General features: G+C 33.0%; 1 protein-coding gene across 2 annotated transcripts in view; it reads left to right on the top strand.

Annotated features, from left to right (window-relative positions):
- Positions 1 to 25,257, top strand: part of LOC129810064 (fasciclin-1-like) — a 42,760-nt gene that overhangs the window by 8,040 nt on the left and 9,463 nt on the right. For both annotated transcript variants that reach the window (XM_055860311.1, XM_055860310.1), the window contains exons 2-6: positions 14,390 to 14,522; positions 14,620 to 14,801; positions 14,864 to 15,094; positions 18,551 to 18,728; positions 18,801 to 18,967. In XM_055860311.1, coding sequence (XP_055716286.1) covers positions 14,390 to 14,522; positions 14,620 to 14,801; positions 14,864 to 15,094; positions 18,551 to 18,728; positions 18,801 to 18,967 — 891 coding nt within the window. The remainder of the gene's footprint in view (positions 1 to 14,389; positions 14,523 to 14,619; positions 14,802 to 14,863; positions 15,095 to 18,550; positions 18,729 to 18,800; positions 18,968 to 25,257) is intronic.

Raw genomic sequence — 25,257 nt, 5'->3', positions numbered from 1 at the left:
AATGGAGTCCTCGTCCTTCTCCCAAAAATTCTTTCAGTAACTGCCTGCAGATGCTCACCAGGTGTGTTCCTCGCTAGAAGTAAAGCAAGACGAACATCCTGATTAGACTCATCACATTTCTTCAGAAGACCTTTGGCAGTTTGGACATAGCGCTCGGCATGACCATTCGACCGTGGGAAATAAGGACTTGACACACAATGCTCAAAACCCCAATCTTTTGCGAACTGTTGAAATTGCCTGGATGTGAATTGCGGACCACCATCTGTGTGAAGTTGCCTTGGAACACCATGTTCCGAAAATTTCTCCTTGAAAAAGTCCAACACGGATTCAGTACTTGTGCTCCTCAATTGTCTGAAATCGTAGTACCCACTGAATGAATCAGCAATCAGAACATACTCATGGCCTTTGTAAGTAAACAGGTCTGAAGATACTATCTCAAAGGCTAAATCAGGAACTTCTTTCATCAAGAGCTTTTCTTTTGGACGAAGATTCTGATTGCTTTGGCAAATGTTGCACGATTCTACCATTTCTGTCGTCTCTTTTGTGATTCCTGGCCAATAAAAATAATCCTTTGCCCTTCTAATTGACTGATTTAGACCCACATGACCCTGATGAAGTCCTTCAAGCGTCTTTTTCCTTTCACTAGCCGGAACTATACATCTATCACCTTTGAACAAAATCCCATCAACATGAGATAATTCCTCTTTGAAAGCGAAATAATGCCTAATCTCAACTGGTACCCTCTTTGAATTAACTGGCCAACCTTGGTCAATGAATTTCTTTAGCAACTGCAAATGAGTGTCAGCAGTCGTAGCCCTTTTGAATCTATTTTCTGCCTCCTTAGTTAATGCCAGAATCACATTAACTTCAACTCGTTCCTCGTCCGACTCCTCTTCAACACCAGCTACCACATCTCTACTTAGCGTATCAGCAATGGGAATATCTACACCTCTCTTGTAGACAATTTTAGGATCATATGGCTTTACATCGTGAAGAATTCTCTTCAAGCGGGGAGGAGCAGAAACTGTATTTTTCTTGAAAATTGACTCAAGTGGCTTATGATCTGACTCCACAACAATACTTTTTCCCCACACATAATCATGAAATTTTTTCAACGCAAAGCGGATGGCTCCAGCTTCCTTTTCAATTTGGGGCCATAACTGTTCTGACTCTGTGAGTGCCTTGGTCGCATAAGCCACAGGCTGTCCCTTTTGGAGTAGGACTGCTCCAAAAGCTTTAGATGAGGAATCGACTGACAAAACCACATCTTCATTTACATCATACAGTTTCAAAGTGGGGGAACTTGTCAAACACTTTTTTAGAGCTTCAAGAGCTTTTCGTTGCTCAGGTCCCCAACAAAATGTGACGTCTTTTTTGAGAAGGGTTCTCAAAGGAGCTGTTAAATCAGAGAAATGATCGATAAATTTACTCAAATAGTTTAACATACCCAATAGTCTCTGCAATTCTTTAACTCCTCCAGGTTCCTTAAGGTTGTGGATCGCCTCCACTTTGCCTGGATCCACCTTGAGTCCCTCACCGCTCAGCAGATGTCCAAGGAACTTTACTTCTTTCTGGTTAAACACACACTTATCTCGATTCAATTTGAGGCCGCTTGACATTAGTTTATCGATCACTGCTTTAGTCAGACGATTAAGAGTTTCCTCATCCTTAGCATGTATCAAGATGTCATCCATGGAGACCTCTACACCATGCATATCCTTGAACATCTCAGTCATGACCATTTGAAAAATTTCCGGAGCTGAAGCAAGACCGAATGGCAACCTCAGGCAAGAATATCTACCCCAAGGTGTAGCAAACGTGAGCAAATCCTGTGACTTTGGCCCCATCTTAATTTGCCAAAATCCTCGCGTGCAATCCAGTATTGTAAAGCACTTACTGCCAGTCACTCTAGCTGCAATTTCCTCGACAGTGGATAGTGGAAAATGGCGCCTCTTGATATTTTTATTGACGTCAGTCAAGTCAATACACAAACGTAACTTGCCATTTTTTCTCACAATCACCAACGGAGATACACTGTCAGTAGCTTTCGAGCATTTTTTTATAACCTCCATCTCTTCCATGTTCTGAAGTTCCTTTTTCACTGCTTTTTGCAAAGAAAAGGGCACCGTACGTGCTGGACAAATCGAAAATTTGGGCTCATCCACTACATCAATCTCATATTCGAAGTCTTTCAAACACCCCAACCCCGTGAAAACCTCATTTGGCACTTCAATTGTATTCAACCTTTTAATCAGATTAGCCCTTTCGGCCACATTACCATCGATCACGGGTGTACAGAATTTTTGAATCACTTGGAATTTAATGTCCACTGAATTTCCTTCAATCACGCATGGAAGAGTCACTTCTCCTAGCACCGGGATTTCACCACCATTGTAGGTTACCAATTTCTTCACTTTAGATCGCTTGATCTCCTGAATCTTGAGATCTTTCAGCACTTTTGCATTTACTACTGAACACTCTGCTCCAGTATCAATTTTCACCACAAATTCTTTATTTTTGCACTTAACTATTTGAGTCCACGCATTGTTCTTCTTGCTCACTGACACTTCACAGATTTTAAACTCACAAATCTCATCTTCCTTTCCATCAGCTTGTTCTTCACTGTCACCAGTTAGACTTTGAACTTTCACTTTTGCTTTTTGGCACCCAATTCTGAAATGCCCAAGAGCTCCACATCTATGACACGGCTTGTTGAAAGCTGGACAGTTTCTGGATCCATGGATTCTTCCACATCGCTGACACTTGAACTCCTTGGAAGCACTTCCGCTATTTTTCTGAATTTCATCAATAACAACCGCTGTTGCAGATTCTTCCGGGCCTTTTGACATATCCTTCTTTTGTAAAATGGCCAATTCATATGCCTGGCACATTTCTTCTGCATCTTTCAAGGAAATGTCTGGGATCGTGAGTATTTTCTCTTTCATTTTTTCCCATTTGATTCCAATCACCAACTGTTCAAGTATCATCCTGTCGGTGAGAGTGTCATAATGGCATTTTTCAGCCTGTACCTTCAACCTCGTGACAAAATCAAAGAATTTTTCATCTTCCTTCTGCAGTATTTTCCGCAAACAATAGCCCTCATAGACGTCATTGCCCTTCGGCTCAAAATACGCGGCAAATCTCTGCTGAATGACTTTCACGTCGTTTTCCTCTGCAGTTGTCAAACGAAAACCCTTGTAAATCTGCTCCACTTCTGGTCCAATGACTGACATAAATATTGCCGATTGCACTTCCGCTGGCTGTTTTGCCACTTGATGTGCCTTTGCGTACCATTCGTAGGAATTCAGCCACTTTTTCCAAGCCACGGCCATGTTAGATTCCAAGGCCAAAGGCTTGGGCTGGTTAACTGCTGGTTTTGGAGGGTTTTCTGCCATTTCCTGAACTGCCTCTTCCTCAGGTGAATGCTCAATCACTGGTTCGTCGTCTTCTGACACCATGTAGCGTATTCAACGAGTAAAAACACTTTGATTTGTATAATATTTCACGAGCGTCTGTATTTCACAACTTCGGCTTGCATAGGTACATCTCAACTGGCTCGCTGGCATGGTTATTATCTCAAAGTTATACAGTTATAACATATTTACGTTACACTGAATTTCATGCCCTGTACACGTTGCGGGTAAATGGTGCAATTCAAATGGAGAGCGAAAGTTTTAACGCTCTGCAAAGTGCTCGTTCTAATGGCAAAACACAAATAAAAAGATCATTTGGTTCAAGCTGAATTGAAGAGGCAGTTTTGCTTTTACATTGCTTGAATTCCAGCTAGAGAGCTATTTAAAAACCCTTTATTAGGTGATATTCTTAACAACCCCACCTATTTCTTGATACCTTGAAATTTTCATCCTACACCCACCATATTTGCCATATCTTTGTAAATTCGATAATTAGATCATGATTTGGAAGATGTTTAGTTAAATATTTGTTTAAAGGGGAAAACGCACTAACTAATTCTTTGTGGATTTCTCATGGTTCTTAAATAAATTTAAGGCATTGGACTAGAATTGAAAAGAATGGGTTGATCGAAGCTTCAGTCCTCCGAAAGTAGGGCGCTTTCCTCTACATGCATATGACCTTGGATCATTCCTTAAAATGGTCTTTCAAGGTCAAATCTAAATACACAAGGTCACGACCACCTCTAGAAGAGAATTTTACAATTTCTTGGGACAAAAAATTTGATTTTGGTAAAAAGATCTTTGTTGAATCCCTGACGAGTTATTCAATTGTATTTATTCTACGTTGTTTTCTACAGTTTTTCAGGTGATCTATCATTCGATTTAAATTTATTTAGAAAATTCTTAAACTCGTGAGTAGGATAGATACTTTTCTCTTGCCAATTACTAAAAAAAACTTTATTATTTCTGAAAATTGCATGAAACTACTTTTGGGGTATATCATCTAATACAATCTGCACATTATAAGAAACTTTCATCAAACTTAAGTATTTTGACGCATTTTGAGTCGATTTACATGCAGATGTGCAAGAAATTTACTTCAAAATACTCCTTATTAATCTTCCAAATTACCTTCAAAATTAAAATTTCTCACCATGTTAAGAGACCGTTATAAGTCCAATCATTTAGTAAAGCTGAGATGCTCCCACTGTCTTTTAAATGAATTCAAATTTTCATTCTTTAAATCCTTTCTTTAAATACACTTAATTGCGATTTTTGAGGGGTTTATTAAATTGTGCAGTTTATTAAATTAAGTATTGACTTCAGAAGGCGAAACCTATATGAATTCAAATAGGTTTCACATACCTCCAAGTAATGTAGTCATAAAAATCAATGTTTACACTACCCCATGTTTGCTACTGCCCCAGTTTCCCCTAAAAGTGCAATACTCAAACCATATTTACCGAAATTTTCCTTTAAAAATTTTAAAAATTCAGCAACTCGTTGGACAAGATTACTTAGAATAGATTCATCCGAAAGCATAAAACTAAATATTTCCTATTAGAAAATAAGTTAAACTAGGGTAAAGTGATATAATTTGGAATTAGTGTTACAAGTTGGAAAGGGATTTTTTCTTGATAAATACAGTACTAATTTTTTTAGGCACAAGGAACCAATTTATAAAACTAAAGCATTAAAAATATACAAATAAAAATGAAGTACTAAATTTATCAAGAAAGAAAGCCCTGTCCAAATTGTACCATTGCATTGTCCAACTTGTACCACTGTCCAACTTTTACCACTTTACCCTAGTTCTTGAACGAAATATTTTTGAAAAAAAATTAAAATTATAGGTTCTTGGGAGTATTTTGTACAAAAAAGTACAATTTTCGATACACTTTGCACCACATTTTGCCTTGTAAAGTAAGTTATGGACAAGAAAACATAAAATCCTTCGTTTCATAACTAGTTTAACTCATCTGCTAAAAGAAATTATTTAGTTTTGTGACCAAGGATAAATTTACTCTGAGTAATCTTGTTCACCGCAAAGTTTTTTTTTTTTTTTTTCAAAAATATCTCCAAAAATCAGGTTCCAGAGATTCAGAGAGATCCTAAGAATTTGAATTAAATATATATTTTTTATGTTGAAGAAAATTAAGAGAAAATATACTGTTTTTCAGTCTCTTAGATTCACATAACCCCTTAATAAGCATATTTGAATTTCATGGAAGAATTTTATTTAAATATTGTCAGGTCAAGTTATTAGTTAATACAGTTTCAAAAACTCATTATTTTATCTAGTAATTATAAAACGCAAATAATAAGTATTTTCTTAAAGTTTCTTAATAATTTTAATAAAACTAGTAAAGAAAGCTTTTGGAAATTCCTATCATTTTTTCAAAACTTAATTTTTGTTTAATGCATCCATCTGATTTTACGGCTCAACAGGATTTCCTTTACAGGACAAAATATATTGGAAATGTCAAATTTCGATTATAATAGATCCATTGAATAATTTCGTTCTGATTTATGATTTTTTGAGATACAAAATGAATCTTTCTGGTTTTATCTAGAACTCTGAAAAGTTCATTATAAGCTTTTTAGTATGGGATAAAGTATGATCCACATTTTCAAAATTTTAACGACCAAATTGTTGTTTTTATATTGCAGGATCTGCGAATATCAGATTCCAATATTTGAATTTTAAAAATTTAGAAATGAAAATTTAAGATTATAATTTTTAAATAATGCCTAAGAGTTGAAATTTAAATGATATTCAATAAATTCCAAAATAAATTAAATATGCTTTTCTGGCCATTAAAACCCATGTGACCACATAAATCTTTGGTTGAGTTGTAGAATTGAAAAAAATGCGTAGAGTAAAACGGGGTAATTTGGATCCATTTTCAATTTGGAATTTTGAGATTTCCTCATTCTTTTTTCTCCTTTTTTCTCAATGTTCTTTGCTTCCTTTGAAACTAAAACCCTTCGATACAAATATTCACTATCACAGATCGAAACATAACCGAGTTGAGCTACGTAGCTACGTAGGGTAAGTGTGCCAAATTTCGGCATAGTTGCATGCAAGCGTCAAAGTCTAAAGTTTCAAATGTAATATTTTAAATACAAATTGATTTTTTTATTCTTTCTTCTGAAAGAGTGTTGCTTGGAACCTTGTAAAGAGTTTACCATCTTTATTTACTCTAAAATCATTCTTAATACATTTTAAAATGAATAAAAATATAGACATAGCTTTGGTGCCCTATTTCGGCCACCTTCATTCTCATAGTTCCTTGCCCTTCAGGAATTCTTGCAATGCCTTTTTCACGTCATCTCGTTTGTCGAAGCTACATTTTTTGTTATTCTTTTGCATTGTATAATCTCTAGAGTACGTAAAGTCTAAAAGTTCATGGAAATTCGAGGAACACAAAAGGTGGCCGAAATTGCAAGCTGGCCGGAATTTGGCACACTTACCCTAAATGAAATAAAATTTTATTTTACGTTATGAAGATATATCATTAAATGCGCTGTGTATCGCATTCATAATTTTATGTAAATACTTATAGATCTTTTCGACAAAAAGACGTAATGGTTATGCCGTAGATATACTTACGACTTAAGCCGAGAAACGGATTAACGTATTTATAATTAAAATAATGATTTGACTAAATCCTTCTCAGATCGAACTAACAAAGTCGTTTCTCGGCTTAAGACGAGAGACGGATTAGTCAGAGACTGATGGAAATGTAATCTGATCATTATTTGGATTAGAATTACGTTAAGCTGGCTTTCGGCTTAAGTCGTAAGTGTGTCTAGGGGATTAGAGATATCGCTTTGTGGTCATTTTGGGGATCAACTTTAATGTAATTAACCTAAATTTAGAAGAAAAAGAATTTATTACCTCCTTATCCATAAGAGGTCACCTAATTTTGCAGTTGGGGCGGTAAATTAGAGCTTAAACGGTTAGAGATATCGAGTTCGATTCTTCGACTGGCGCTACAGCGTCAACGTCCTAGAAGGATAATATTTGTTTTCGTTTTTACCACTCAATATCGTTGTCCTAATGGACAGACATCGAGATTGGGCTGTGAAATGTGTTCCGAACCACAGAAAACGTTGAATTTTTCGTTACAAATACAAACACTCTCATTCACACCCCATAATCTGATACTTGAGCCATATATCAAACAGGAAGGTATCAGAAAGGGCGAGGGATAAAAAAATGTCGCATAACAAGGAGGAATCATATTGAATTACCCTCTTACACATTGCTCCTGTACTCCAAGCTTAGGGCTTTAGCACAAAACGAAAAAATAACTCATGACAAATGTGTACTTTTATAAATTAATGAGATACCATTGTGATGATTGAATTAGGGTGCAAAATTGCTGTTCTTTTGGTTCATACTAAAATTTTTCCATATTATAACAACTCTATCACACATCATTATTTACGTTCAATTAAGCCAACATTGTAGTAAATCCGGGGTTATGAAATTATCAGTCTTTCCTTCACGCTTCAAGAGTTTATTGAGATGCTTCTGACCATCATATAGAGATTTTTATGACAAAAGCGTTACAGGTTTTCTTTTCTTATTCAGACAGTCGAGAGAGAGCTTAACAAAAGGAGCTCTTTAGGGGCAAAAATTCTTATTCTTTGAGATTATACGGGCAAATCCTTATTTCGGTGTCTTCTTGCAACAGCTTGTATGCACATTTTGGGATAAAATATGTTGGCATATCTTGCTTTTTCTATCAATTTAAAGAAATTCTAGATGCCTCTGCTGACTATAAATCAGGATTAAGATAATGTATTCATATAAAAATTTCAGAGGGTGAATATAAAATGCTTTTTTGCCATGACATGGAAGCTCGTTCGAGGAAGTGCCATCAAATCAAATTAATTCTAAACTAAAAAAAATCATGTTATATTTTTGCACGATTTACTTGCAAAAAAAATAAAGTTCAATGTACCAATGAAAGAGAATATTTGCAAAAATAATAATCCACAGAGAACAATTTAGCAGGAAGATTAAAAAAAACTCCTGGAAAACGAGAAAGTTTTTCTTTTCAATGTAAATTTCATTTCAATTGGACCCATTTGAAACTCATTTCACATTTTTGCGCAATATTTCCCTATGGCAATGGCTATATAGGTGGTGTACAAACGGTGAAAAGAATCAAACCGTGTCATCATTATCATTAATTCAACAGTTTTAAGCGCGGAAACACGTCCATTGAGGAAAAAAAAGAGCAGAATTACCTCGTGCAAAAACTGAAAATTTTTCAAATTACAATAGAGTTTTTGCTCTTAAATTTACTAGAATCTCTCCATTATCCAACATTGCGACAATTTTAATTGGAAAACTTTAATGGGACATTCGCTTTCAGTTTCCACTTTGTCCATAGCAAAATTTTCATTAACACCTCAACACTACCATAATCCACTTTAGATAATGAAAAGTTTTTCCTCCTCTACCCTGTAGCAATTTACTGAAGAAATAAATAAAGGTGTTAACCTAATATATTCCATTTAAGTAACACTCAAACTAATTTTTTATGGCATTTTCTAAGGTGGGCTATCAAATTTGTGTTTGGATCGTGCCAAATGTATGCATTTGGTGACTTCCGAAAAAAAAAATAAGTTTCAAATTTATGCTCCAGTGGACATGTGAAAATGTTCAAAATATTTAAATAATATGGAGAACAAAATGCAGCCGCACATTGCATAAAATGTTGCGGTCGAGTGATTAAATACACCACGTTTGGACTTAATGGGCAATATGAGGGGTTCTTTCCGCGCGGCAAATGAATCGAAAAAAGCCTAGAAATTGACCAAGAATGACTTTCAAGATATTCTCACGAAACATGTGTAAACACCAACATTACATGTGTCCCTTCCTCAATATATCTAATGGATCAGATACAAAAACGTGAGGATTAATTCATTAGAGGAGAACGAAATGGCGGTGCTTGTTTTCTTGCAAATCCGTTTAATTTCAAATTATACCTCTACACTTCACACACTCCATCTTCAGACTCGATACATCAGAAATAGATTTTATAAACTAAGAAAAAAAAGCTTAAATTGTCTGTTAAATTGGGCTGTTTGTTTCTTCCTGTCCCCTTACACTTTTTTTTATAAAATTTCTCAAGACAAAATGTTCATAACTGTGATTCTCAAGTCTAATCGTCAGCTATTTTATTATTATCAAGTTTAAAAGACAAATGTATAAACAAACTGTTTCAAAACGGTATAATTTTTTGGTAAATATTTAATTTAATAACATCATGTAAATTTCTGATATCTAAAAATAGTGAGAAATTCTTGACAGAGAGAAAATTAAGAAGTTATAAACCATCTTGGCATTTTAGGCATGATTTGAAGTGACTTCTGATCAATTTTACTTTTGAAAGGCTTTCAAAGATTTAGATTACGGATATTAAGTACCACTCATATTTTCCTAAATACTTCCCAAGGATCAGGCAAAGAAAATTAGTTCAAGGGGCATCTAATCGATTATTCTAAAACCTCAGTGTATGACTGTTCTGTTTTGGGATAGATCTTCACTTCCAAATTTTACACTTTGAATATTTTGGAGGATCAGCTTCAGTCTATTAAGCGGTCTTCAGACTAGAGGTTTAGCCCAGTTCCCGAAAGTCTCCAAATCCTATATAGCGAGCAATTTTATTGCTTCTTGAAAGTCTAATAGGTTAATTATCTTTAATAATTTAAATTAGAACAGTTAAGCCATATGACTAAGCCTTAGGTCTGAAGCCCGTATTAGCGTCCTTACAAGAGGTAACTCATATTGAAAGACCCTTGTCGATTGTCCGAGAAGCACTTCGCGAACCTGAGAATCTTAAAAATCCTTGGCAGTAAAAGTGGGAATGAGTTACCCCTTGGCCCTAATGAATCTTCCCATGTTCCTTTTGAGAAAATTTCCATTAGGAAAAAATCAAGTACAGTAAACTCTCACTTAATCGGTTCTTTTTCAATCGGTCGAAAAATTTTGTTGACAAGGTTCACGTTTAATTATGAAGCTAATTTGCTCAAATTCGCTGTAGTTCTTCCTACTTTATCGTGATTCTTTATAATTGCGCGCTTTTTGTAGAATTTGCAAAGGCCTTTGACGTCCAAATCTATCGATAAACCGGATGACATTTCGCCTAAAATGCCCATTTGAGAGAGAGTCTATTGTAGTACGAAACTTCCATCATTCGAAGCTTTTAAGAAAGCTTGTCCTATGCCTTTTGAACAAAAGAAATACAAAGAGGACACTAAGCGGTCTTCAAACTACAGGTTTAGACCAGTTACCGAATTTCGGGATTTTCTAAACAACAATCAATTGCTATTATTTGAGAAACTACAGCAATTAAGCGATATAGCAGAAGCGGTTTTCAGGCTAGAAGTTTAGCCTAGTTCCCGAAGCTATGAAAACCCTAAATAGTACCCAATTTTATTGGATTTTCAGAATCCAATGAAGCATTTCCTCTTAATAATTTTATCCCGAGTAACATTTTTCAAAAAGTTTGACTTGATCATAAATTAAAGTTAAACCATATAACTAAGCCTTATACGGGCTTCAGACTCAAGATTTAGCCATAAGGCCTAACTTTTCTAGATTCTTATCAGTCGAAATTTTTTGGAAAATTTTGACTTAGAAATGGACAATTAATCAATTTGAATTAGAAGAACAAATTAAATTGGTTGCTATTTAGGATTTTGAGACCTTCGGAAACTAAGCTCAACCTCTAGTCTGAAGACGGTCTTAGGTCCTAAATCCGTATAAGCCTTATGTCTAGCCGTATGTCTTCATGTAAAATGTAAAATTATCGTCTATCATAACGAACTTCAATGATACTTCTCTGTTTTTTCTTGATTACACGTATTATATATTATATCTACCCCAGAGAAATATAGAAAGACCTACTCCGAATTTATTTGATGACAAGTAAAAATGAACAGTGATTGTATATTTAACATCCTTTGTGTAACTTTCACTGTAGTTTCGGACGTAGATTATTAACACGTGGATTATTTAATGTGACAAAAACACTAATCGAGTTATTTTAAGCGATACTTGAGTATACTAAGCGAATCCAGGAACCGACTGAATTACGCTGAAAGACAGTAGTCTAATATCGGTTTCAGACCTAAGACTTAGCCATATGGTTCAACTGTTACAATTTCTCATCAGTCAAGATATTTTGGAAAATTTGGCTTAGGATTGGATTATTAAGGACAAATGACCTATTAGATTCTGAAAGAGCAATAAAATTGGTTGCCATTTAAGATTCTGAGGCCTTCGGAATTGGACTAAACCTCCAGTCCGAAGACCGCTTAACGCCCTAGTGTTCTACGTTTTGTTCCAAAAGTATCAGTTCGAATTTTATTAGACGTCTAATAATATTTAGATATAGGAAATAAATATATCCCCTGGGGTAGTTAAAATAAAGTATACTAAGCACTATACAAAGTTTAAAGGTAATTTTCTAAATTCTGGAAATAAACCCTTAAAGTCAAAACCAAAAAAAATGTGTTTCAAACCTGTCGGCACTCCGGTATTTGTAAAAAATCAAGTAAAATTCTCACCTAGCAAAATTATGCGATTCTACCTCAGTTTCCCCTATGCAAATCCCTAACGTTTATTTATTGATAATTACAATACTTAAAGAACTTTAAGAGGATTGTACTTAATCCGTCATAAATTGAGATTGAGTTGAAATCAGGACCATTGGAGAACGATTTGCTGAACTAATTCTCCAATCAAGGCATTTTCTGTAAATGCTGTAAATGATTTATTGCGAAAATCTTGCAGATGTGCATGATTTATCATCAATAACTTAGAATCTGTAGAATATTATCCCAAAATCGTTAAAATAAATAATTTTTAGAACTACTCAGTTTCACTATAATCTTACATTCTTTTAGATCAAATCTTGTTAAATTTTCAAGTAAGCTCAATTCAAAAATAACTGTCAATCATTCCTTCCACCAAAATTATTTTTAAAATGATTGAATTTTTGAATTCTCAACATTTTGTTAAACAAGAGGATACAGTTGTGGTTCTCGATCAAATCACTCTTAGTAAGATAATCTGGGGAGATATCATGACCTACGATAAAATAGGCCACTCTCCCAAGGATAGTGTAAAGTGATACAAGTTGGATAGTAGTGTTACAAGTTAGACAATTCTCGGGTACAAGTTGGACAGGATTTTTTTCTTGATTATTACAATACTAAATTTTTTTTAGAACAAGGAAACAAATAATAAAACTATAATAATAATAATAATAATAAAACTATAGCATAGATTATATACAAAAATATAAAAATGAAAATTTAGTATACTGTATTTATCAAGAAAAATTCCCTGTCCAACTTGTATCATTGTCCAACTTGTACCATTATTGCCCAGCTTGTACCATTATTGTCTAGCTTGTATCACTTTACCCTACTTTTCAAAAAATATTTTAGAATTAGTCATGTACAATTGGCGAAAATGAGTTAATTTCGGTAGAACGTTAGACATGATTGAAACAAAAGAATTCTGTAATAACATTTTGTACAGGGGGCGTGGTCTATATTTCATGCCTTAGATTTTAGAGGGCCCTCCCCTAAATTTAACCCATTCAGTCAATGTACCAGAAATACTTTAGATAGATTGTTCATATTTTGGGATTAGTTTCCTACAGATTAATAGATGAATTTTTTGAAAAGAAAAAAAAATTATCTATTATGGTGGCGCGGGGAGCCCCTGTCAAACACACGTCGTAACGATCACTAAATTTAAATTCCGTGCATTAATTCATTACAAACTCTATTGGTTTAGATAGAGTGACTATCCAAGAAAACCAATTGGCAACTAGAATTCAAATCAGGAAAGACGAAAGAGGCCAATTTTAACAAATTCGACGGGTTGTCGAATTTTCCGTCCGTCATTTTGAGCAGAAATTTTGCAAGACCTTCCGCGAAGCAAGAAAGCAATAAGAAAATGTATTTTCATCTCTGTCGGACTATTTTTCCCAAGTAATTGAAGAACTAAAGTTACTAAAAATGCTTTCCCGAGAGCAATTCGGATAAAAATTGCCCAGGAATAAATCATCTAAAATCACTCAATTTGCGTATGATGTATAATACCATAGTAAGAAATGGGTTAATATTGAACATTGACTATAGAAAGTGTTAGCCCCTATTAAATAATCAGATCAGAATTAAATAAGTAAAATCTTTAGTTTTATATCATTCTTGCATGAAGCGCGATAAGCAATGATTTATGGGCGGAACTGATTCAGAAGGTTAAACTTCACCTCCCTCTGGAAATATTATAATTAAAAAGTCTTCATCTTTTACAGAGAAATTACATCAAATGAAAAAAATTATTGTGAATTTTCAAAAAATTACATATTTTTCAAAATGAATTTTCAAAGAATGTTTAATATATTTATTACTTAAGTCTTTAACGATATTAATCTACTATTAATTATTCTGATATTTATCAGAAAGCTTCAATCAATATTTATGTTACTGCTCTATCTTGTAATACATGTTCAGTAATTTATATGAGAAATTTCTTCTCAATTTTTCATTTTTATATATAAACTAATATGCATGTGATTTAGTAGGGATAAAAAACTGTAATCTTAACCTTCTCATTTTCTTGTCTTCTTGCTTTTCTTTTACCGCTTCATAAGTTTCTTGTCTAATTTTTTACTAATTCTGTAAAAGCTACAACCTTTATTCTAAGTTTTTTTAGTACGTGCTGAATTTTAAGCTACGCCCCTACGATTTTATTTCAGTCGTTCCACGTTTCTAAGATCAATACACATATTTTTTAACATAATCAAGTAAGGCTCTCTTAAATACCTCATTTTTTAATTCTTTTAAAAAGTTTTGAACAAAAGATCTCCTGAAAAGTTGACAAAGTCATTTTAACCAAAAACTTTGAAAGCTCTCATTTTTTATCATTTCAGTTCTACACCCTCCTGGAGAGGAATCAAGTAGCAATGGCCTCATTAAAATATCGTTCGCTAACACTTTTTGCTCCAACAAATGAAGCTTTTCAACGGTACACTGGAAACACAACGCACGTCCTCTATCACATTTGTAAGTGCAATGTCACGCCGAGAGATCAAAAGAAGATTATTCCACATGAAATCACCCTAAATACGATCACTCTTTTTCTTTTCCTCAAACACGACAGCAACGGTAGCCACAACATTGGAACAACTGGGTTCAACAATATCATCGGATTTGGAGGGAAATCCACCATTGTACATAACGAGAAGAGGGAAAGCGTCCCAGGAGAAAATTTTCATTAACAATGCCCTCGTCCTGCGATCGAGGTCGAATATTCAACTACAGAATTCAGATGGGAGAAAGCAAGTATGATGTAGAGACCTAATTCATTTTTGATGTCATCCTCTGACTAACAAAATGAAACGCAGGTACTCCACGTAATTGATGATGTTCTGCAACCCCTGACAGTACTTCCATCGTCATCTATTGAGCTGTTCAGTCCAGACGCCTTTCAATTCCTAACTTATTCCGAGAGTTTAGATATAAATTCCCACCGTATGCGCTCATATCGTGAAAAAGTTATTATGAATAAGAAGGAAATTGTATTTCAAGCTGTTGGAAGTCACACCTATTTTATTCCCATTGATGAGGGATTTAAGGTAAGACAGACATCGTATTTAGAATAAAAGTTAATATATTCATAAAGTCGTCCATCGTCTTGGAATAAGTAAAGTAAATTTCAATTAGAAATTTTCTGTACCATGCAATTTTCTGAGATTGATTTATCGATTTTGAGTGATATAAATATCGGTGTGCAGCCCTGTATAACGTATGCGAACTGAAAAGTAGCAAAGTTTCAAGAAATTTACACTGTAATCCTTTCCTTTCACAGTAAAATCTAAATTGAATTTATCTTGAGGACCACGTGATTAACAAGACAAATTAAGGCTGAGATAGAATCCTGAACTGTGTTTCATTTTGCACTTAAAAGCAACTTGATCATCACGCGATTATAGGTAAATCCAGACTAAAATTAATCTTGAACCCTGGTCCGATCTTTTGTTCTCAAATCCATCAGACATCAAAACCTAGTTACTTCGTGACACAGAGCCAGGGATTATTAAAACTAAATTAAATCTTGAACTCTATCCCAATTTTTCACACTCAAATCCAAATTAAATTTATCTTGATGATCACGTGATCATCAATACAGATTTCCATCAATCATAAGTCAAAATCAAAGCAGGGTTCAAGATTAAATTTAGTCTTGACAATCCTCCTCCAAATGACTAGAATTTAATTTCAATTAGGGTAAAAATTTGTAATTTCAGACTAAACGAAATTCTAGAGACAATCCAATTTGGATGTTCGAACTTTGATAATAAATGATAATAAATAAATTGATTTGATCGGAATTCCGCTTTGTCGAGAATTCTAAATTCTTTGAGAATTCTTTGTGCTCAGATTTCTTACTAATATTCCACTTTCTTCTTTTCTAAAGTAGACTTCTAGTTAGAAACTGTTATCAGTTCTTAAAAATTTTGAATTTCTAAAGCATTGCGGGTGACTTAGCTTTCTTTCGTTAGTTCCAGATCCCAAAGGGTTAGAGATAGAGGCTTGGGACCTTCACGGGACCTCCCCCCATAAGTTGAACCTGGTACCATTAATATGCCCCTTATTTTCCCTCACCCCTCCTCTTCTTCACAAAAATCATATTTTTTTATTGCCCGAAAATGCGTCGTGCGATTTTTTTTTTCAATTTTCGATATGTTTTTAAAGGTTGTCCAGGCGGACATTTCGTTCTTATACGAAAATACCGTTGAATAATTCTCATTAAGTTGGAATTCCTTGGATTTCATTACAAGTCTGAACCGATTTCAATCGGTTCTGAACTGGTAATGCACTGGTTTATAAACGATACCTAAATTTTCATCCAAAATTCAATTACATTACTCTTGAGATGTATTTTGGTCAATATTTTGAGTGATTTATAAATAAGTTCAAATCGGTTGTAAACCGATAATGAACCGGTTATGAACCCATAAGCAATTTTTGTCCGGAAATCAATTTTATTACTCTTAAACCTTTTTTTAGGGATCTTTTAAGTGATTCATGAATCGGTTTAATTCGGTTGAGAACCGATAAGCAGTAAATGATGCGAATGTACTTTTGAGATATAGCATTGAAGTCACGAGTTCGAGTATTTCGCAAAGCCTGGACCGCTTTTTAACTCCTTTAAGATTTTCTTTTTTGGAAAAGTATGTGAATATAAATCACTCAGTAATGTAATACTTTAAAATAAAATGCTCGAGATGTACTGAATACCTAATGAGTCTTTTGGTTATAGGAGACTCAGCCAAGATTCGGAAGTTATTGGTTCCTAAAGTACGCACTGTTCGTTAAAGACGCTACTGCTTTGAATAGCGTTGTGAATGATAGGTGCACTTCTGGGATATTTTTCAAATTGAAGCCCAATAAATTTGGGATTTGTTATCAATAGCTTCTTGTCAACGGTTAAACCACCGTTGCTATTTGACTTGACATCATAGATGTCTCTTGGAGCGGCACCGATTTCTCCTAAGAGCGTTCTTAGCCTGTGAATTACACTTGCGAGAACGCAAGAAGGATACTGTAGAGAAGTTTAGTAATGAAAGTTAATTCATGTTGGATCCTCATAAGGCATATATTATTACGGTGAATCAGAGAAACGGTGGGAGTTCCCGAGAAACTTTTGACGGCCAAGACGATAATTCACGAGATTACTTTAAAGTTTAAAAGGTTACATGGGTCCTCAGGTCAAAAAATAGGCCTTTTCTGATAATAATTTATTGTGTCGAAAATATTTTAGAAATTCCAACCTTTAGGATATAAAAGAGTAACTTTAGAACAAAATTTAAAAAAAAATGAAAAATTTTGAAAATTTTACCGTTGGTAGCTTATTTTTGGATCCATTCCTCAAAAAACAGATCTTGCGGTAGGCAGGATTTCTCCCAGTAGGTTCATTTGAAATCAAAAAACCGAATATACTCGGTTAGAGGATTGGTTGGACCCGTGGATGAACGAAGTATTTTTGAAAAAAAAAAAAAAAACAAAATTTGGATTTTTGGCAAAAGTTTTTGTAAAAAAGTATCAATTTTACCCTCTTTTTCAACACATTTTGTATTGTAAAAGTGGTTCTGATTAAAAGAAAGGCAAATCCTTCGTTCAAACGGTTCAAACACTATAATACTTCTCAAAACTAGTATGCAAAATTTCAGAAAGATCGGTTCAGTAGACTCTGAGTAATCTTGACTACCGCATTGTAAAACAGTATTTTGAGAAAAACGCGTTTAAAGTTTTACAACAATTTGCGCACGAGGGCGGAATGCATTACTAAAACTGCTCTACCTCCAAGAGTTTTACTCCGATTGATTTGAAATTTTCAGAAAATATTTTTCAAATGTTATACTATAAGTACTATAAAATAAAAAAATTAAAAAAAAAATAATTTTTTGACCTGAGTCACCCATGTAACCCCTTAAAGATTTTCGTCCTTACTTTTTCCATGAACGTATCTAAGAGATTTTAATTCTATCTCTTTTTAGTTACTTAAATTTCCGATCTAAAAAAACGTCTGCAATAATCCTATTTTTGTTTATAAAAATATAGGGAAAGTGGGGCACCTTTGAATTGAGCTACCTTTGAAATTCGGCTTTTTTTTAATTTTTAAAAGGAATTGAGGCTTATCATAATGTAATTTAGTTTCACAATTCGCTTGTCGAGCTAACTCAAATTCAAAGGTACCCAAGGTACCTAAATTCAAAGGTGCCCCACTTCCCCCTATCAATGTCATTATTTATTGTTATTTACATGCTTTATATGTGTACCGGCGATATTCTCAAAAATCAATCGTGATAAGAAATAATGAAAGGTAATCCATGAAGATGAACATTAGATCTGAAGACCTTTTAATTCCCCCGACTATGCGGATGCCGAGAAATAACGTATAATCGTTATTTATCTTCCTCCGCCTCTCCTTCAATTCCGTAAATGTTGTCTACTTTTCAGCCCGCATACGTTAGAATTTGATATGACATAACGAGAGAGAAAACATCCAATTACTTTCTATCCCTTAGCCACCACCAAGAGCAGACTTGTTTGACAAGAAGGTCATCGACGGACACATCATTCCCAATCGAGTGCTCTTTACAGCAGCAGCTCCCTTCGGCGATCCCCTGCCCACATTGGCCTTCGAAGACAACTTAAAGGTGCAAATCACGTTCTCGCAGACGTCGGATAGCAAATCCTCCAAAAGTAATACATTGCAATTGAAATTGATTTTTTTTTTCAAATTACCCACGTCCTCCCCCTTTGTTGAACTTTCAGAGATAGTTTCCGTGACTTCAAATACAGTTATTGGGGACGATAAACATACACCTGGCAATGTCCTGGCGGAAATTGTACAGGCGAATATTCCAGTGAAGAATGGTGTTGTTCACCTCATCAGTCGCCCATTGATGATTGTCGACAATACGGTGAAAGAATTTTTAGAGGTCAGTATTTGTCTATTTTGAGGTAGAGATGTCCCCTTCATTTTGAACTCATATAACCCTCTTTAAAATTCTTTCTTCCTAATATTTTTTTTTAAAATCACTTATACGCAAGAATATTTATTTATTTAAATTCAACTTTTCTAATAATTTTCCTTCAATCTTCAAACTGATTTATTTTTCATTCTTATATGACTTCTAGGAGTAACTAATGTAAAAATTTTATTGTATTTTTTCAAAACCTGAAAAACTGGATATTTTCCCACGTTCAGTTATTCAAGGTAAAAAGATAATTGCAATAACTATCAATCAGCTCATTTGTCATTCATAAAATTGCCACCAATTTTCTTTTTCAAATCATTCGGAATGATCATATAGCTTTATTTATTGAACCAATTTAACAATAGACAAATAACAAATTCAGCTTTTAAAAAAAACCCAAAGAATAGCTAAAGACTTTTCTTATTTCTTTTCTTTTGACTGTATTTCTTTTTCTTTAAATTAATTTTCAAAATTACCATTTTAACTCGTCCCTCATTCGACGCTTCAAAAAAAATCATTTAGAAATAAAAATCAAGAAGAGAGATAACTTTTGATGATGAACCGATCTGTAATTTGTCCAAAACGCTTCGCATGTCTTAAATGAATATTGATGGGACACAAACTACATTTCCATTCGTTAAGATTGTAAATGTAAGTATGACAAATACAAAATGTAGAGCATTCTTATAACTTCCATTCTTATAGTTGAATTCATTATTTGATTTGACCAAGAAAACTGCATTTTTGTGTGTAATATGAGATGCAAGAATGATAAAACTTTTGTTTTTAAATAATCTTTTCTCTATTTAAAAAAAATCCCATCAAAGACTATACTCATTTAAGAACACCATAGAATAACTCTTCTGTCAGTAAAAATTTCTCACAATTTTGCCTATTCACGAATATATAGAGCATTTTGGAATTATGGTAAAGCAAAAAGTCGATCTTATAAATATTTTATATATAGTTATATACTAATCAAAATATTGATTTATTTGTTGGATATCACGATAGCAACTTTCAAGGCACAGAGTTACGCAATTTAAGTGACAAAACATGGCTTCAATCAAACATTGATTGCTCTTCAAAAATAATTATATCTTCATTATTCTCTTTAGGTCTCATTTATACCATCTACACTAATTATGAAGGTATCTAGCTCACTTACATTTATCATATTTTTTTATCTTACTTCCAAAACTCTAATCGCTGCTTCCAAGTAATGCAGCTATTGCATATTTGAAAATTCGCAATAATTTAGCACAGGTTTGTACTAAATTAAACGAGTGTATTTACATATTTCCGTTAGATATAAAAATGGACTCTTAATAGAATTAAAATAAAATTCTTTCTTATTTCTGTTCAAGATTTAAGAGGTTTTAAAGACGAAGAGAAGATAAAGTTGAAAACATAGAATTTTGTACTAAAACTTGAATATGCTTAGAAAAAAACTGAGCTGGGAAATTGGCTAAGAAATGCGCATTTTAGAATATTCTTGTTATTAGTAACATGCTTACGACCAAATAAAAATAATATTTATTAAAAAGCGATATTTAAGAAAAATAAATCAATTACGTTTACTTGACCACTTCGTTATCGATTGGGGCTGATATAGCCGGACAATAAAAGTTAATTATTTTACAAAAAGTCCAAATTCAACTACATCGGTTGTAAAGTGAGCCCTCCAAATTTTGACCTTGACTTTTGAGCTTGAATAATTTAAAATGGCGAATTTTACGATTATGGTTATATTTGAACGAGATATTTTCCTGGGATATCTCCAAAACATATCTGAAAATCATTAAAAAAGTTTGGGCCAATTTTGAGAAAAATAAAAAAAAGGTGCCACCCGTTTTTGACGAATAAGAATCCATATCCATTTGAACAATAAGAATCACAAAGCAATATGATTCTTAAGCAGCACCGATAAGGCCGGTTTCAAACTAGTAGTTTAGCCCAGTTCCCGAATGTCTCAAAATCTTAAATTGCGAGCAACTTTATTGTTTTTTGAGAGCCTAATAGATCATTTATCCTTACTAATCCAATTCTAAAGTTAAATTTTTCCAAAAAATCATAATTGATAAAAAACTAGAGTACACTCGACTCTTCGTTATCCGGCTGACTGGGGGACAAAATGACATTTAGGTTTTTTGAATGATCAACGGTTTTTATATTTTGTGCTGTGTGAATTTATTTTCTGTCTATCAAAGAACAAGAGAATTTTCTTCATGGTGTGCTTATGTTTAATTTTTTATCACAATTATGTATTAAAAACTTCGATACAATGATAATAATACTTTAATTCACTCTGGACAAACTTCATGTTTAGTCAAAATAATTTTGAATACATCAACCGCCAGTGTTTGGCAGCTGTCACCCGGATAACGAAGTGCCGGATAACGAAGAGCTGACTGTAGTTAAGTCATATAACTAAACCTTAGGTCTGAAGCCCGTATAAAGATGGTAGAGATTGAAAGGATTTGGATTAGTGGCTTCGGTCGTCGACTGGGTTGACATGTGTTACCAAGTCGTAAACTTTACATTATTTTATACTTCTATGAAGCTATTAGAAATTAGAACAATGTTCTAAAAATACTGAAGATAGAATGTTCACATTTTAAAATTAACTTCTTACAGAATAATAGTGATAATTTTAAGAAGAAAAAGGTCTATTAAGTCTATCAGAAATATATTATCCAAAATCACTGTCCAAAATCCTTAAATTAAAGTGGCAATACAAGAAAAATATGAGTCAATATGAAAACCTTCATATTGACAATTTTAATTAGTAAACAATTATTAGTATTAATATTAGTTAGGCTCTCTGAAATTTTGATAGGTAAATGCTCATTCGACCCCAATTTAACGTAAAATTGTAAAATACAGGAACATAAAAACAGCGAAAGAACTTACCCATTGTTTTATCATGAAGGTTGGAAGCAACGCTAAGACGGCGATGGCCGAAGTTGAAGGGAGACAATTATACTGAAAAGAAATATATTAAATTATATTTAAACTTAAGTATTAATCTCGTATTTAATTAGAATAAAAAGAGTGGTGAAATGTGCAGAAACTTCCAAAGCTAAAATCTTTCAAAGCTTTTATCAATGATATATTCAAAAATTGTCGGTAAGGGTCCTAGAGAGATAAGGAAGGCTTTCATACTGCGAACATACTTTGGTTTCGAATATTTCATATTTCTATCATGTTTCTTTAACTTTAATGAATCTTATCTATTTTTTTCGGGAAATATGTGACTAAAGACTAGCTATTAAAATTTCAATAGATAGGTCAGATTCATCAAAGGAATATGGGAAAATATGAAGTGTTCGAAGTCAGAAAACCTACCCCTATTGTTTCAAAGCATGTCTGTATAATATTTCATTTTGATTCACAAGAATTTCAAAATTTGCTACGGTATAAAAATTCAACTTATCGTCAACTTATCTGAGCTTGCCACATATTTAGTACAAATTAGGCTATGGGTAATAGGCCTAAATCCAGATAACTGTCAACATAAGCATATATTTAACATAACATTAAACTTAGTGACAAAGTCAGTACCATTTAATTCTGATTGTAAATCATGGACATATATTAATTTAGTACATTCATGTGCTAATTTTTTACTTTCTTCGCCAATATATTTTTTTCATTTTTTTTATATAACACCTTCATAATGGCTTTACAATTACTTTAAAATATATTTTTAAAAATTTTTTCTCAATAATTTCTTTTTTTTCAATCACTTCAATCGCTTAGCTCTGTGCATTTGCTATACTAATCTCCAATTTGTGTCGATGAAAAATTCTCAGCAGACAAAAAATGAGAATAAAAGGGATGACTGCCTGGCACACCAATAATTTTCCTATAATTTTATTATATTCCTGGCATTGCTTTAATTTAGTTTTCTAGACAAAAGTGCATGATTGCGAATAAAATGCTGTAATCGCAATGGACGATGAAAAAGTCATGAAATTCACGAGGATGACTTTCATTTTCACATTCATGAGACTCCAATAAAATTCTTACACCATGTAATGAACTCTGAAGACAAGCAATATTTGCAGACTTTGTCTGAGTGTTCCTCAAACTAATTCTGTGTTTTTATAGTATTTCCCGGAATTTTCGCGACTAAAGTAAATTACAGGGTCCACCCCAAATGTCTGGTTATTTTTTTTTCGTTGGGGGTTGAATAAAAAACAGCACATATCTCACGTCCAAATCAGATCGATAGACACCCAGACAATATTCGTGTCAATGAACCATAAGCAAAACGGAAGAGCCCTAAATAAAGCACAAAAGAAAGCCCACTCTCATGTTATTCTATATGCCAGCTATTTAATGTGAAACGAAAGAGAAATGCTATTAATGTCAATTAATTTTTAATTTAATCATTCCCTTCTGTTCTAGGTGTTATTAGTAGCTATTAAGTAGAAGTTTAAATACTCGATGACATGCATATTTACTCCATAACACTGTCCAAATGTGACGAATTCGTGATAGCCTTTCCAAAGATCGTTGTGCGTCTGACTTTTCGTTTATTATTCAAGGAGGAAGAAAATGGATAAATATTCTTGCAATATTGAGTAAATTGACCCATGAAGTAAAATAAAGGAACAACAACGTAATTCTTACGATATGAAAAGATGTGGAAAAATCTCTACGTAATAATAACGTAAAATTTACTATAAAGCTTTAGTTCTTTTTCCTGCATGATGGCGGTTTGAAAAATTAAAAAAAAAATCACGATAAATAGCAAAAGTTTTCTAAAAAAAACTTTCGTCAAATTTGAATGATTACTGGCATTATTTTTGAAAGGAAAAGAATTAATGCCATCAAGGCAAATTTACGTTATAGCTACGAAAAATTTCCCAATGTTAAAAGTTTTCTAAGCAAAAATTTAGTCAATTTAATGATATTTGGCAATGTTTTCAGAAGGAAAAAGACAAAAATCGTGAGGTAAAATTTACGTCATACTTCCGTAAAATTTCCCATGAGAAAATTTTAAAAGTTTTCTAAATTGTTTCGTCAAATTTAAAATATTATTGATAGTATTTTCCGAATTAAGTAAAATTTAAATGTTTTCTAAACAAAAGCGTTGCCATGATTATTGACATTATTTTTCGAACAAAAAGAATTAATATCGTCAGGTAAAATTTACGTTAGAATTACGAAGGATTTCCCAATAAAAAAAATTTTAAAAGTTTTTTAAGTAAATGTTACGTCAAATTTTAATTGATAAGCATTATTTTCAGAAGAAAAAGAATTGATATTGTGAGATAAAATTTACGTTATAACATTCGAAACATTTCTAATGAGAATGTTTTAAAGTTTTTTTTTTTTTAAACTAGTTTAGTTATATTTCAGTGATTTTATTGACATTATTTTCAAATGAAAAACAATAATTTACTGTCACGGAAAATTTACGTTATACTTCCCAAAAATTTCCCAATGAGAAAATTTCAACTTTTCTATAAGTAAAATTGAGAAGAAAATCGATTTATATAGGGGAGGGGAAGGGTAATTTCACCTCTAAATGCATTTTGAAACCATTTTACAAAAAGGTGATAAACACAAGTGAAACTTTGTATATTCTGAAAGTTAAAAATAATATTAACGATAATCCTTTAACTTCATTGATCTATTGTGGTAAATACGTTTTCACTTGTCTGAAAGACAAAATGCGTTTAATTGAAACTTGCATAATTGATTAAAATTTCAAAAATATAATCTGGCACGAACTTTATAACAGAATTTTAGCATTAATTGATCATACAGAGAAAATGAGACATCGCCACATATTCCTCATTAATTGAACACTTTTTTATAATTTTTTATACGAAGCAAATGTCTTTCACAGTGCTTTACTGCTTCAAAACATTGACGGATCATTATATTACTTTAGAATATGTCATTTTCAGTAATTTTACAAAAGTACATTCTAAAATTTTGAATTTTTATAGTATTATAAAAAATTTAGAATATCTTGCTGAAAACATTCACAAAAAAATATTAAAACAATTAAATTTGCAGTTTTTAAGCTCTTGAAAAACGCTGAAATTTTATTTTAGTTTTATTTTTTGGTTAATGAGGTTTTAGGAAATCTACTTCGTGAATTTTCGAACTTGATCTATCAATAAATAAATCAAAGATCAACAAATCAATTGCGAAACTAAAATTCATCATGATAAGGCCCAATCCCATTAAAAAAAATAGGATAAAAAATACAAATTTCAAGGCTGCCCCAA

This window comes from Phlebotomus papatasi, chromosome 1 (assembly GCF_024763615.1).
Source record: "Phlebotomus papatasi isolate M1 chromosome 1, Ppap_2.1, whole genome shotgun sequence".
NCBI lineage: Eukaryota > Metazoa > Arthropoda > Insecta > Diptera > Psychodidae > Phlebotomus > Phlebotomus papatasi.
The sequence above is the reverse complement of the archived record's forward strand: the minus strand, read 5'-3'. Positions and strand labels throughout refer to the sequence as shown.